Genomic DNA, 15873 nt, shown 5'->3' on the forward strand with positions numbered 1-15873 from the left:
TGTAAATTTTCCCCATCCAAGTTCGCAGAACCCCTGAAATTCTATCCATGGACAAGAAACCGCACTAAAGGCATGATGAAGTTCAGGACCTCCTGCCCCAGGGCTAAGCGGAGGGGAAGTGGGCCAGGGATTCGCTGTACCCTCACTTTATTGTGAAACCTCGGAAAAGCTACTACTGCTTTCTCTTCTTCTATCCTGACGCTTTGGAAAGGTTTTGTAAGGCAATTTGAAACCACACCCTTCCCCCCCCCTCCCCGCCACCGCGGACAATCCTGGTGGCTACATGTCCAAAAATTAATACAGACCTTTGATGTGCTTCTTCAACGACTGGGATCATTGTTGCCAAATACAGGGTCAGTTTATGGACTAATTCTGAATTTTAATGTGGATCTTGTTCCAGTTGCCCTGGGTTGGTTGAACTTTGGGGTTAGGATTTCTCTTTTCAGAGGCTGCCCAGGGACGGTCCGTGTTCCCCTCACTCTTGCATTTTGGATGCCGGCTCAGAGGCAACCGGGCGCACACACATCCCCTTTCGGGTCCTCACGGGGGAGCTGTCATCTTGCAACCCCATAGTCATCACATGCCATTACAGGGGCAACCCGGCAGGCGGGCCCCCCTCCCAAGGCCGCCCCAGCCCCCGCGCAACCCTGGCCAGGCTGCGGCGCCGACACACAGGAGCCGGCCGGGTCCTGGGTCTCCGTCTCTCCGCAGGGGCGCGGGGAGCGCGCTCGCCCACGCCCACGCCCACGCCCACGCCCCTCACACTCCTGGGCGCACACTCGGGCGCAGAGCCCTGCGCGCGCGCGCCGCCGCCGCCACACACGGGCGCATGCACACCGCAGCCGGGCCAGGCACTGCCTTGTCGGCGGCGGCCCCGCGTGCTCCGGGGCGCACAGCCGGTCCCCCCGAGGGCGCCGCCGGCCGCCCCGCCCCGCCCCGCCCCGCCCCTCGAACCCGCCGAGCGGGCCCAGCTGTGGGCTGCAAAGTTTCGCTGCGCGAGTCCGCTGGGGCGTCGCGTCGGCTCGGGCTTGGCTCGGCTCCACCGGGCTCCGGACGGCCGTGACCGCTGGCCCGGGGCTCGGGCGGCGCGGACGGACCGGAGCGCTCGGCTCCCGCCCACCTCCACTCCGCGCCCCGCGCGGATCTCGGCACCCAGCGCCCTCGCGCCCTCCGGTGCGCCCGCGCGTTCTCTCCTCCTCCCCGGCTTCGACCCATCCCCGCCGCCACCCACCATGGCCCGTGGCCCTGTTCGGACGAGCCCGGGACCGGGGCCCCAACTGCTCGCGCTGCTGCCTCTGCTTCTGCTGTTGCTCCGGGACGCAGGCGGCAGCCACCAGGCGTCCGCCCGGTCCGCCCCGCCTGCAGCCGCTGATGGCCTGGCTGGGATCAAAGACCCCTGGCGGTCCCCGGGGGAGGCTGCCGCCACTCTGGGCCCCGGCGCCCAAGACATGGTCGCTGTCCACATGCTCCGGCTTTATGAGAAATACAGTCGGAGGGGCGCGAGGCCGGGAGGGGGCAACACGGTTCGAAGCTTCCGCGCCCGGCTAGGTAAGTAGAGGGGGTACAAGACACCCCCCTTTTCCTTCTCCCCCTTCCTCACTTGTTCATCCTCCCCACCACTGCACCCACTTCTTCTCTTCCTTCTATTCATAGACTCATTCATTCATTCATTCATTCACTATTCACCAAGCACTCTGTGCCAGGCCCTGGACCTCCAGTGGGGACACCAGAGTGGCAGTGACCCAGAGTTCCGGCCCCTAGGGTGCTCCCAAGACTGGGAGGGTGCCACACTGGCTGGTCTAGACCACCCCATACACAAGGCTTTACGCACAGGGTGGAGATGGTCCTGGACTGGGGAAGCTCCTGACTGGTGGTATGCATGTCATAGGACTCAGTTGTGTTGGCTCTTGACAGATGAGAAGGGCACTGAGTGGGAACAGTCAGGTGGGCATAAGGCAGCCGGGATAAAAGTGCCAGATACTGACCCAGGCAGGGGGCGTGAACCTCTAGCTGGGGGCACTTAGTAGGTTCCAGGGCTGGGCAAACAGAGTGAACTGAGAAGGGCCTCAGGTGTCTGGTCTTGGGTGCACACAACTGAGGCCTGAAGGCACTAACATGAAATGTTCAGACCATGGGGGTTTGAGGAAGGGTCCAGAAGCTTGGGCAGTGGGGGCATCATACTCCCCTCCCACCCTTGCCCCCCCCCCGGGCAGATTCTTTCCCCTGTCCTCACACCTTGGATGGAGCTGCACAGAGGTCACTTAGAGCACCTCCTCGCCCTGCTCTGAGAGCACTTCCATCCTGCAGCCTCAGCCACCTGCCAGCCCCGCTGGCCTACCCCTGGGGGCCCCGGGCGAGCAGAGAGGAGGCGCAGACTGGTGGCAGGGGTGGCGGGAAAACTCTGGTTGTCATGGAGACCACCCGTGGTCACAGAATGCCATTCTAGAAAGTGTGGGTAGGGGTCCACAGCAGCCCCAGTGGGGGAAAAGGCCATTCATCAGGAGAAAACAAAAACAAAAACAAAAACTGTTGGTCTCTAGGGACCGACCCCTCCTGAGGCGGAGAGGAGCAACCCCAACATTGGGGCCAGACAGTCTGGGATCCGGTCGGCCACCTGTTGACTGCTGGTTGTGTGACTCAAGGTAACACCTGTTACCTGGGAAGCTTGGCCTTGCATAACGGTGTACTGAGGAATGACTGCCACAGAGAGGCCTGGGCCCCCATCCTCCACTGAGCAGACCACTTGGTACTGTTCCGGGGCTCCATGCCAACTGGGCCTAACTCCATACCTCCCTGGTAATTTTGATTCATCACATGGGGTCCATTTCTGGAACATCATTATTAAATTAAGCCAGTCAAGAATCATCTAGCATGAACATGACCTTGGGCAAATCACTAAACCTCCTTGGACTTTACTGTACTCATCTACAAAATGGGCAGGTCTTACCAGTATCTTTCCTGTGGGGTTGCCCAGAGCCTAACACTGGCCAGATTAGGTGTTGGTGCATGTTGTTCCCATGGAAATACAAAGCATTTGTGTTCGGATAGGTGTACACTTGACTTTGCATCCATTAACTCAGTCCTCAGAGCCTTGTCTTTGAGGAAAGCAAGGTCAGCGAGGTCCATCCTGCAACGGGGGTGAGCATGTCCACTGAGCACATTCACTGCTGCAGCCCCCGGCATGGAGGTGCTTGGTCTTGTCTTTCCATTTGCACAGAACAGGGGTAGCACAAATCACATTGACGCATAGGGTGTTAGCCCTGAAAAGGAGCTGAGGACAGTACTTCACATCCAGCCATCTAATTTTATGGATAAGAAAACTGAGGCTGGGGTAGGGGGCCATTCACAGTGGCAGGGGCTGGCACCTCCCATGTGCCAAGCCAGTGTTGTTCCCACTGCTAGCATCTCTCCCCACCTCCGTCAGAACTCAGCCCAGGGCTTAGGAGACAGAGGATAGAGCAGACCATTCTCCGAGAGATCAGGATTATTCCGGACCAGTCTGCGACTTATTTGGAACCATTTGACAGCCTTGGGTCCAAGGCCCAGCCCCACCAGCTTTCCCTCTCTGAGCATGGGTTTCTGTGCACACAGCGCAGAGTGTGATTCAGCGGGATGCGGTGGGTTTTTGCCTGACACAGCATCGGCCCAGGCGGTTTGGTTTCTCACCTCCTCCCTTGATTCACATTATTAAGTGGCTCCCACCCAGCCCCTCGTCAGCCCTCAGAGATGCCTGCTTTGTGAGCCAGCAACCCAGCTGTGAGGAGCTGTGAGCCTGGGCAGGGACCCCTCATCTTATGGAGGAGTCACCAATGTGGGGACTTCAGCTCCGGTCCTGGAACATACTAGTACCATCCTGTGGCATGACAGTGGCCTCTGCAGCCTCAGTGGGGTAGTCCCTGCCACCAGGCAACATGGCTTAAGTTCTGAGTGCGGGCTGTGAGCCAGACTGCTGAGGTCCAGATGCTGAGTCAATGACCAGGGCAAGGGACTAAACTTGTCCATGACTCAGTGTTTTATTTTTTTCCTTCACTTCTAAAATGGGGCTAGTAATGCTCCCTTCCTTATAGGGTTTTTAAAATGAACTGAGATATATCAAGTGTTTAAGACAGTGCCTTGGGCATGGGTTCAGTAATTTATTAGATGCTATTACTATTATTTTAGCCACCCTTCTTCCCTCCCTTCCATTGCTTCCTGAAGTGTGTCTTGGTACCTATTAAGTCTACAGCAGAGGAGGGCGCTTCCGAGCCTGACCCTAAGGCTTAAGGTTAAACCTTCCCCCGTCCTAAACAATTGTGTTTAACTCTAAGCTTTTCCACTGACCTGTGTGAAATTGGGCAATTTACTTAACCTCTCTGAGCTTGATGTCTTCATCTCTAAATGAGAGTAATAATACATACTTATCTGCCAACAAGGCCAAAGGTCACGTTCGTTTCAGTTCCCCAAGTATTTCCTGAGCACCTCATTAGGTGGCAGGTGCTGTAAGCTCAGAGGACACACAGATGCACAGACTCTTGGCCCTGCCCAGAAAAGTGCATGACCTGGGGGGAAGGGAGAAGTAAGCGGAAGAGTATGGGCAGCAGAACAGGGGGCACAATGCCATAGGGAGGGGCTGTGTGTATGCTTGGGAGCCAAGGGTTGACACTGTCCCTGCACGGGGAGGGCCGGTGGGGAAGGGCCAGCGAAGCCTTCACAGAGGAGGTAAGGCGCCAGATAGACTCTGAAGGGCAGGTGGTGTTTGGCCAGGTGTAGAAGTGAAGCAGCCTACTGTGTGCTGGGGACTGTGAGGACTGTGGTTTCTGTGAGGAAACAATGAGAGGAGAGAGGCAGGAGCTAGAGGTGGACCAGCAGGCCCAACCAGGCCATAAGAGCCTTGAGGGGCCTGAGTTTGGCTGCAGCTGTGAGCAGTATACGGTGTGCAGACAGTGGTGGAGGTAGAGGGGGAGGGAAAGGGAAGAGGGAGGGGAGAGAAAGAGGGAAGGAGAGATGCAGGAGGTGGAGAGAGAAGAGAGTATGAAATAAATCCGTAGTTATCTGGAAACCATAGAAAATCACCGTAAAGAAAAGAAGTCATTCTTAATTACAAACCCAAATATAACCAGAATTAATAGTTTAGTGGAATATATATAATATATATTATAGGTTATGTAAATATATTACCATATTCTGTATATAGTATATATATTATATGTTAGATATATATATCATTTTTTACCCTAGGAGGATCATATCTTTAATGGGAAGGTAAAATTTGCTATATCCTCATTTAAAGTTACTTCTTTTTCCCATTACTGGTCATCCTGAACTGTTTTTCATGCCTTTTAGCCAGTTGCAATTTTTCCTGCGGAAATGGCTTCCTCCTTGTGGTCTTGACTTCTTACCGACTGGTAGAGGTTTTCTGTATAGTAAGGATATTGACTCTTCATCTATAATAGATGATTTCCTCATGTCATGGTGGCAGTGGAGGTCGGGCCATGAGTGAAGACAGTGGTGGAGGGACGCAGAGTTCAAGATGGGTGTGAAGAAACAGGATGCGAAGCTAGCAGGAACTGGGATTGGTTAGATGCAGGAGGGGAGAGGCCGTGGGACCCTCTGGCTCCTGCTGGAGGGGTGGACAGGTGCCGATGCCTCCCGCTGGGTATGAGGACAGGCGACAAGGACATGGTGCCCTGAGTGTCATAGTAGCTGGTGACACCACATGGCCAGTATGTTCTGAGCATGTGTTGGGTACCAGACACCATGACGTGAGCTCTGCAGAGATGATCTTACAACTTTAGGAAATGCCTACAAAAACTCTGCGCAGCTTACAGATGTGGAAACTGAGGCTCCATGATTTGCCTAAGGCGCCACAGCTAGTAAGTGATGCAAGCAGGATTTCCTCTGGGACCTGCCTGAAAATAGACGCTTGATACATATTCATTCTCTTCCCTTCTGTGCAGCACCCCTGGTGGCCCATGGCTCCCTTCCTCCACCTTCCATTGGTGCTTGAATCTTTTTTTTTTTTTTAATTTTTTTATTGTTATGTTAATCCCCATACATTACATCATTAGTTTTAGATATAGTGTTCCATGATTCACTGTTTGTGCATAACACCCAGTGCTCCATGCAGAACGTGCCCTCCTCAATACCCATCACCAGGCTAACCCATCCTCCCAACGCCCTCCCCTCTAGAACCCTCAGTTTGTTTTTCAGAGTCCATCGTCTCTCATGGTTCTTCTTCCCCTCCGATTTCCCCCCCTTCATTCTTCTCCTCCTGCTACATTCTTCTTCTTCTTTTTTTCTTACTTAACATATATTGCATTATTTGTTTCAGAGGTACAGATCTGAGATTCAACAGTCTTGCACAATTCACAGCGCTTACCAGAACACATACCCTCCCCAGTGTCCATCACCCAGTCACCCCATCCCTCCCACCCCACCCCCCACTCCAGCAACCCTCAGTTTGTTTCCTGAGATTAAGAATTCCTCATATCAGTGAGGTCATATGATACATGTCTTTCTCTGTTTGACTTATTTCGCTCAGCATAATACCCTCCAGTTCCATCCACGTCGTTGCAAATGGCAAGATCTTATTCCTTTTGATGGCTGCATAATATTCCATTGTATATGTATACCACATCTTCTTTATCCATTCATCTGTTGATGGACATCTTGGCTCTTTCCATAGTTTGGCTATTGTGGACATTGCTGCTATAAACATCGGGGTGCATGTAGCCTTTCGGGTCCCTACTTTTGTATCTTTGGGGTAAATACCCAGTAGTGCAATTGCTGGATCATATGGTAGCTCTATTTTCAACTTTTTGAGGAACCTCCATACTGTTTTCCAGAGTGGCTGCACCAGCTTGCATTCCCACCAACAGTGTAGGAGGGTTCCCCTTTCTCCGCATCCCCGCCAACATCTGTCATTTCCTGACTTGTTAATTTTAGCCATTCTGACTGGTGTGAGGTGGTATCTCATTGAGGTTTTGATTTGGATTTCCCTGATGCCGAGCGATATTGAACACTTTTTCATGTGTCTGTTGGCCATTTGGATGTCTTCTTTGGAAAAATGTCTGTTCATGTCTTCTGCCCATTTCTTGATTGGATTCTTTGTTCTTTGGGTGTTGAGTTTGATGAGTTCTTTATAGATTTTGGATACTAGCCCTTTATCTGATATGTCATTTATTGGTGCTTGAATCTTTAGCCCCACTCTGGTGTGGGCTTTAGTCCTTTTAGTTCAATCTTTGGTCCCCCTGATGGCTGTTTCCAGGGCAGTGGATGAAGGGACAAATCTCCATGTGGCTTAGGTTCTGTTCTGAGAGTCCTCTTGGCCTGAAGGTTGGTCAGCAGGGTGCCTGGAGGGACCCTTGGGCTAGAGCCCCCTCTTCCCTCCCCCCCCAACCCAGTCCCATCCCCATTACCCTCAAGAAGGAGGCTGAGTGCCCACAGAGTGGACCCAGTTAGGATTCTGAGATTTCCAAAAATCCAAAGAAAGAATGGCTCATCTAAATAAAGTTAGTCCTTTCTTTCTCGGAGAGTTAGAACTCTAAAACATCCACATAATGACTTGTGTTTGCAAAATGTTTTGTGCTTCACAGCACATGGTCTTTGTGACATTCGCTGTTAGGTAGATCACCATTCTAATCCAAGTACACAGGGGAGCATGGCCTTGGGGTCAGACAGCCCTGGGTGTACGCCCTGGCCCTGCCCCTTACCAGCTGGGTGACTTTAGGCAAGTTAGATACCCTTTCTGAAGCTCCATCTTCTCCCAGAGAATGAATGACACATCTGCTCTCCTCTTTGTGAATTTGGGGAATCAAGCACACATACATGTTTGGGGCTTGGACCTCCATCACTGGTAAACGATATTACTCCCATTTTAAAGAGAAGGAAACTGAGGCTCAAGCAGAAGTAACTGGACAAAGATCCTGCTGCCCAGCGTCTCCAGTTGGATGTGTATCATGACCTTCATTTTCCCAAAGAATGAGGCTTTCTGGACTTTCAGGATGTGTTTGCTGAGCCCAAGGGCAGCAGGTCAGGGATCCCCCTTCGTTAACTGAAGCAGACAGATCTAGCAAAGACCCCACGCTTCCCCCATCATTCACCACTTACTTCCGGGCACCACCTCTCACTCGGGCTTTGGGCTAGGATCTAGGGATGCAGCAGTGCACAGAGCTGCCAAAGCTCCACTCCCTTGGAGTTGGTGTTCTAGTGGGGGGAAGAGAAATAATACCAAAGAAATACGGATCAGGAAGTTGGGAAGTGACATGAAGACAAATGAAGCAGGGGACAGAGTGACGGGGTTTCTCTTCCGGCCACAGGAGCCAAGGGTGCCCTGTATTTGAGATGTCCTTTGAGCGGAGAGCGGAGAGCGAAGGGGAGGGGGCGGGGCCTGGAGGAGGAGGGGCAGCGACAGAAGGGACAGCGGAGGCAGAGCCCTGAGCCGGGAAGCTTCGTGTTGGAGGGACCAGAAGCCAGGGTGGCTGGGGCAGAGATGCGGGCGGGCAGGGAGGCAGGCCAGGTCAAGCAGGGCCTCTGCAAGGGGTTCCGTTTTGCTTTCGGGGCAATGGAGGGCTGTGAGCATGGCAGTGGCCTGTGAGTGAATGCACCCAGCACCCCCGGGCCTCACTTGGACAGTGCTCTGTAAAGCGGTGAGAGGGCAGCAGAAGGGCGTCGTCACGATGGCCCGTCTGTCTCATCCCTGGGCGGAGCCCCTCTGGTCACCTTTTCCAGGACCCCAGTCAGCACAACACTGAGCCCAGAGTAGGACTTTACCTAATGTTTAGTGAGAAAGGGAGGGAGGCAGGGAGGGAAGGAAGAAAAAGAGAAAGGAAAAGGACAGGAAGGAGGGTGGGGGGAGGGAAGGAGAGTGGGAGGATCTTTTCTTGTTGACCATGAGACATGGGAAATAGGAAATAGGGACTTCTCTTAGGGGTTTCTCTCTTGAGGCCTGGGCTCATGCAAGCCGGGAGACTTCCTGTAGGTTCCCCTTCTCTCGTCACAGCCTGGAGCCCCCTGCACTGCATGCATGTAGACAGAGCAGAGCTACCCTGTGGCCCTTCACACGCTGGGGATGGGGGTGGCCCATCACCACCCCACAATTCCCCCAGAGAGGGTCTTCAGGCAGCAGGCTGCCTCATGAGGGACAAGCTCCCTATGGCCAAAGGTGTTGAAGCCACACAGAGGAAGGACTCCTGTCCTGAGTGGGATTGATCAGGCTGGGCGTCAGTCTCAGAACACACTCTCTGTGGTTCTCTGTCTGAAGAGGAGCAGTATTTGCTGTCCCTCTCCTGCATCCTGTGCAGGAATAACCTTCAGGGAAGGTCAGTCCTCCTCTCAGGCACTTCTTGCTCCTTGAGGGCAGGCCTCCCAGCGCCTTCCTTGGGCCACACCTGCCTCAGGCTGCTGTCCCTGGCATGGTGGTCACAGTCGTCCTTCTTCAGAGATCCTCTGGTCCATTAGCTCATCACTGGGAGGGAGGCTGAGGTGCCTTTCCTCTGGGGAGGCCTATCTCTGTTGCCCCAGTCTGCTGTGTCCTTCCTCACCAAAGGCTGTAAGTTCCTAGGCCAGAGATGCCTGCATCCTGCCGCAGTGGGCCAACTCTTTGGAAAGTGTCAGAAATGTCTGTCCTAGAGCCTCCCAGCGCCTTTCCTAGCAAGGAATCTGTAGAAGAACAGTAGACTTCAATTGGATAAAAGAAAAAAGCACTTTATCTGCCTTGTTAGCTGGGTTACAACTCAGATAATTTGGATCACTGGAAGGATACCGAGCCGGTGTAGGAAGAGCTTGCTTGCTCTGCCAGCCTTGGTCCTTTAGGTGGAAGTGGCAGGGAACCACATTTAGGGGCTCCTCCTTGGTGCCCAGCACACTACATATGCTATTTATTTAATCCTGCAAACAATCATGTGAAATAGAGACCCTCACTGTCCGCCTGAGGCAGATGAGCTCGGTGTGGTCCTGATGCGGCCTGGGGACCTGGTTCTTAGGGCCCTGTCTAGCTTGGAGGATGGGGGGCTGCAGTGTTGGTGAGCTTGCACCCCATCCACACATCAACCCTAGATACACAAACTTGCCTGATGCTAGAGTCCTCTACGATACTGGTGAAACACAGATCCCTTGGCCCCATTGTCGCAGACCCTCTGAATCAGCATCTCCAGGGGAGGAAGGCAGAGAGCAGGAAGTTGGGGATACGCAGATCTTGAGCCCAGGACACCAAAAGCTGCAGTGTCTGGAGAAGCCAAGTTTAATTGGCCTTCAGGGCCCTGCCCTATTCCTTATGTGTGGAACACACTGAGGGGCTGCCGCTCTTCTCCTTGGGTTTGCTCTGAGGGTCAGATAAGGCAGGGTCTTTAGAGTGTCATCTAAGTCTTGACTGACATGTATCAGGCCCTCTGTGGGTATGCTTTTTCCTTCCTTCCTCTCTTTCATGGTCCCTTGAGAGGACATGACAGTTCCTAATCGCATTGTGCCTTCTTCCCAATAGAAGGAAATATCCTTAAAGGGAAGATTTTGATTAAAAAAAACAAAAACAAATCCCAGCCGATTCTGTGGGTGCAGGTGTCAGGGAAGCTAAGGGCCTGGCCCATGCCCTTTGGGCGCAGCGTCCCTGCACACATGCACAGTGCTGTGCTTCGGAGCTCTGTGCCCCTGGCAGCTGTGCCCAGCAGTCCGTCCCAGCACGCAGACACCTGGCCTCAGGAAGGGGAGCAGTAGGAGGGGGGCAACCAGCCTGGCAGCTCTGGTCTCCCGCCAGCCTGCAGTGTCACAGGGAGGCCTGGGGAACAACTCGTCCCTCCCACCCGGACCCTCTGGAGGACTTGGCCATTCAGAGAACTCATGCTGCCTGGGCTCGGGGCAGCTTCCTAGGGCCACAGATGAGGATGCTCGGCCCCGTGGCCCTGGGATACACCTGGTAGAACCAGGCAAGAAGGAAGAGGTGCTTGACAGCCCCAGGGATGCAGGGGCCAGAGCATTCTCGAGCTGCCGATGGGATGATTGAGGAATGCCAGTCCTTCTCATGATCTGGGCCTCTAGAGAGCAACCTGGTCTTTGTAGATTTTGTTGAGTGGCCTTGTGCAACCCTGATATTGCTCTTCCTTTGTCAAACAAGGCTTTATAAGCCCTTGGGCAAAACATGTAGCAGATGCCCAGACAGCTGTGCCCTCAAGTCCAGTTTCCCTCAGAAGGCACTCGGAACACAGGGGAGTCAGGGGCGCTCTGCTTCGTTCACCTTGTTTGGAAGAATGACCGCATTTAGTATCTGTGAAGTAGAGGGCTGGGTACATACAGGAGGGCGTTCTCACAGGGCTTGCGCCTGACTCAAAGCATCCCCCAAGCCTGATTCTACCTTATCTTCTCCATGGAGATGTCAGTGGTATTTGTGCATTTGTGCATTGAGGACCCTGGAGTGCAGGGAGAGGACACAGGGAGGTGCCTGAGTACCCACCTCCCCGTCTGCTACCTCTTCCTTTTTGTAATGGGGTATTGACAATCCCCAGCCTCTCTGACCTCAATTCCTCATCTGTTCATTGAGGATAAGTAAGGGCGCCCTCCTCAGTTTACTGTGAGGATGAGCCAAGATGAGGAAAGCCTGGCTGGCCTGGAGGGGCTCCCTAAATGGGCATTCTTCCTCCATCCCAACGCTGAGTGGGAGATCCTGTGAGCACCAGGACCGATCTAAGAAAGAACCTAACCTGTTGTGGTCTGTCCTGCCCTCACAGAAGTGGTCGACCAGAAGGCTGTGTATTTCTTCAACCTGACTTCTATGCAGGATTCAGAAATGATCCTCTCAGCCACATTCCACTTCTACTCGGAACCTCGGTGGCCCCGGGCACGAGAGGTGCCATGCAAGCAGCGGGCCAAGAACGCGCCCTGCCGCCTCCTGCCCCCGGGCCTGCCCGCACACCAACACCTGCTCTTCCGCAGTCTCTCGCAGAACACAGCCACGCAGGGGCTGCTCCGTGGGGCCATGGCCCTGGCGCCCCCGCCACGGGGCCTGTGGCAGGCCAAGGACATCTCCCCCATCGTCAAGGCAGCCCGCCAGGATGGCGAGCTGCTCCTCTCTGCCCAGCTGGATCCTGGGGAGAAGGCCCCAAGGGTGTCCAGGCCAAGCCCCCACGCACCTTACATCCTCATCTACGCTGATGACCTGGCCATCTCAGAGCCCAATAGTGTGGCAGTGACGCTGCAGAGATATGACCCCTTCCAGGCTGGAGACCCGGAGCCTGGCGCAGCCCCCAACAGCTCAGCAGACCCCCGGGTCCGCCGGGCCACGCAGGCCACAGGGCCCCTCCAGGACAATGAGCTGCCAGGTCTGGACGAGAGGCCGGTGCACACCCCCCACGCCCAGCACTACCACAAACACGAACTGTGGCCTGGCCCCTTCCGGGCCCTGAAGCCACGGCCAGGGCGCAAGGACCGCAGGAAGAAGGGCCAAGATATGTTCATGGCCTCCTCAAGTGTGCTGGACTTTGACGAGAAGACGATGCAGAAAGCCCGGAGGAAGCAGTGGGCCGAGCCAAGGGTCTGCTCCCGCAGGTATCTGAAGGTGGATTTCGCAGACATCGGGTGGAATGAATGGATCATCTTGCCCAAATCCTTCGACGCCTACTACTGCGCGGGGGTGTGCGAGTTCCCCATGCCCAAGGTAGGCTGGCTGAGCAGCAGCGCTGCGTTCAGCCCCTTGTCTGGCTGCGAGTCCCAGCTCTGCCCCTACTGGCAAGTCCCTCTGCCTTGTGACCTATTTCCCGGCTGTGAACTGGGGATTAGAACACCTCCCATCTATTCAAGGTGGGGATGAGTAGGCAGAGGTCCTAGAGTGGCAGCCTGTCAGGGGAATACAGCCCACAGATGGACGTGGTTTGGCTGGGCTTTTGAAAGGGCTGACTTAGCTGAGTTTGAATTTTAAATCCGAACATGTCTTCTTTTGAAAAGCAGGAGATTTATGCGATCTGAAGAGAAACCAGAGTAGGAGAATCCATCTCCTTAGGTGTGTGTTCCCACATAGCAGCTGCCTTACAGAGCTGGACTACATGCTGCCCCCCCCCGGCCCCCCGGAAGGCAAGACAGGCCTCTAAAGCCCTTTCCTCACCGAGGCTCTCGTTTCTATTCCTGGTCTGGACCTCAGGACCCCGGGGTCTGTGACCAGTACAGAGCTGGCCTCAGTGGCTTCCTAGGGACTCCTCCCCACCCCCGCCCGCCCCTGTCTCCCACACAGGACAGGGATCCATGGGGCAACTAGCTCTCACCGTGCATGAGTCTGCAGGAAAGACAGCATGCAGCTGCAGCTGTTTTATCCGCCGTGCTGGCCCCGGGGTTTGCAGAGTCTCCCCTTCCCTGCGGGCTGGGTTGTGGCTCTGTCCGTCCATCTCCCCAAGGCCAGGCTGCGGTGGGCTGGCTGCCAGGCGAGGTCGGCCCTCCCCACAGAGCACATGCTTCCCTCCTGCTTAGCTCCTCTGCTGAGTTTCAGGTCATTCTTTCCCCTTCAAGAAAGGGAGTCCGTGCATAAATCCAATTTGAATGTAAATAAATCAGTCGGCTGGGATTTCCCAGCCACAGACCTGGGGTAGCATTAACCTGCTTGGGAATTAAGGGGCTTTTCTTGCATGTGCGAGAGAGGAAGGGAGGTGCCCGACAGAGTGACAGGTGTGGGCCGGCAGAGCCTAGCACAGGCCCGGGCAGATGCCGGATGAGCAGTGAGCAGGCTCCAGCCGGCTGACCCAGCGCTTACCTTACCAGTCCGGCTGACAGCCTGCCGCCTTCCTTGACAGCGGGCTGAGCCCGCAAATCAGATGGCCCTACCTTGCTGTCCTCCCCACCTCCCCACGCAAGGGGCCTTTCTCAGCAACGCACTACATATAAAACTTCCTCTGGCCCGCAATGAGGGGTAACTCCTGTGGCTTGGTCCTGTTTCTCTTGTTGGAGGTGCTTGAGAACAGCATTCTCTGTGTTTGTGGTGGGATCCTGACTCCTCTGGGTGTGCAAGGCTGCCTGGGGAGGGAAAGAAAGCCCGCACGGCCCCTGCAAGCATGGTCTCCAACTCGCCATGACTTTGGGCTGCTTCCTAACTGAGGGGTCTTGGTCAAGTTACTTAGACATTTTAAGCCTCCACTTCTTCACCAGTAAAATAAAGGTAATCCCACCCCATACGACTGATACTATGACAAGATGGGGTGGTGAGGTGAAGCAGCCCCCGACACTCCACAGTCAGACCCGCCTGGGAAATGAGCATTCCGGCCCCAACATGCTGGTGCACACACACCTGTGGGCCTTCCCCTCCAGTGCTAAGGACGCTCACACGGGAAGCGTGTCGGAACTCCTGGGACTGGGAAATGTGGGCAGCTGTGGCCCGGGCAGAACAACTGGGCATCGCCCTCTGCACAGTTCCTGCCCAGGTCCAAGGACTCCTTGGGGATGAGTGATGCACAGGTGCCCCCAAGTGGCCAGTCATGTAGGGATGTAACTTCCCTCCGGGAGACCCAAAGGGCAGGAAGGCCTGAGGCTTTTGCACACCTCCCTGGGACTCAGTCTGTGGCTGACTTCAGAGGAAATGTGTGCCCAGCCCTGGAATCTCACCTTTTCTTCTAGGTCAACACCTTTTCTGTGGCCTCCTCGAGGACGTGCGGGTGGCACAGTGGGTGGGTGAGGGCGGAGCGCCTAGGTGACCGTGCTCCTTTCTTGCCTTGCAGATTGTCCGCCCATCCAACCATGCCACCATCCAGAGCATCGTCAGGGCTGTGGGCATCGTCCCGGGCATCCCAGAGCCTTGTTGTGTTCCCGACAAAATGAACTCTCTTGGGGTCCTCTTCCTGGATGAGAACCGGAACGTGGTTCTGAAGGTGTACCCCAACATGTCTGTGGAGACCTGTGCCTGCCGGTAAGACCAGCCACTCCAGGATGGAAGGAAACCTCCGTCCCGCTCCACACCCAGCAGGGCAGCGTCCTCAGGGCCTTCTGGGGTGAGGGCTTCGTGAGGGGTACAGCTGCACATGCGGGCAGAGCTCACAGGCACCCTTGCCGGGTCCCAGAAAGATCTGTCCCCCCGGGGCCCGTCCTGGGGTCTCTCATTGCTGATGACTTAGCCCCCTACACGCCAGTCTGAATCTCCTGAAGGAATCCGGGAATTAGCCCTCACCTGAAGGCTGCTCATCGTCCGTCCCCTCTGCTCTGAAGACCTGAAAGCCGAACGGGTCCACCGTGTTGGCTTTTGTGACCCCTCCTCTCATCACCGGGAAAGAAGGCTGCAGATGTGAGGGGACCTGCCCTCTTCACAAGGGAAGAACCTCTGTCTAAACAGTCAGTTGAAAACACGTTGGGCCACATACTGATACTGAAACGCAGCACCTAAATAACGGCATGGACTTGGAAACTCCGCTGCAAAAGCTTTCACACATACAGTATGCACATATAACCAATCGTGGTTTCTTTTTCTTAATATATATTTTATTTTAAAACAAAGAGGAGGGAGTGGACACCATTCCCCGCAGAGGTAATCAGGCTGGTTAAGTGTGCATTGTTTAAACATGTCTATTGAAATAACACATGCAGTAATATGTTGGAATACTAAAAAATAACCAAGATTTTTATATTTTTGTAAATTATACTTTCTATCCTGTAGATTGTGTATGTTATGTGTTTTTATGGAAAGCTAATAAATTAAAGGTACAGTGGTATCTTGAAAAACTGAATGTCAACCATTCCAAAATATGGATAGAGCCCCACCTACAAATATGACGTCTTGGCGGCCGCTGGGCCTCCGTTAGGAGCAGAGCCCCCCTAGGCCTCTCCACACCTGTCTCTATCCTAAGCTCTGGAAACCAGCTAGTCCTATGCCTTCCAGCATCCGGCCCGCGCCCGCTTTGCTGTGTAAGTGCCATCCTGGGCTCATCCAGGCGGGAG

At 54.5% G+C, this 15873-nt stretch overlaps 1 protein-coding gene across 1 annotated transcript; it reads left to right on the forward strand.

The window, feature by feature from the left end:
* The first annotated feature begins 939 nt into the window (after positions 1-939).
* On the forward strand, positions 940-15662 carry GDF10 (growth differentiation factor 10). Its single transcript, XM_036103172.2, has 3 exons — positions 940-1548; positions 11697-12622; positions 14664-15662. Exons 1-3 carry the CDS (start codon positions 1233-1235, stop codon positions 14853-14855), a joined length of 1434 nt encoding a protein of 477 aa, XP_035959065.1. The 5' UTR covers positions 940-1232; the 3' UTR covers positions 14856-15662.
* The last annotated feature ends 211 nt before the right edge of the window (positions 15663-15873 follow it).

The sequence above is a fragment of the Halichoerus grypus genome, chromosome 7 (assembly GCF_964656455.1).
Source record: "Halichoerus grypus chromosome 7, mHalGry1.hap1.1, whole genome shotgun sequence".
NCBI classification, from domain to species: Eukaryota; Metazoa; Chordata; class Mammalia; order Carnivora; family Phocidae; genus Halichoerus; species Halichoerus grypus.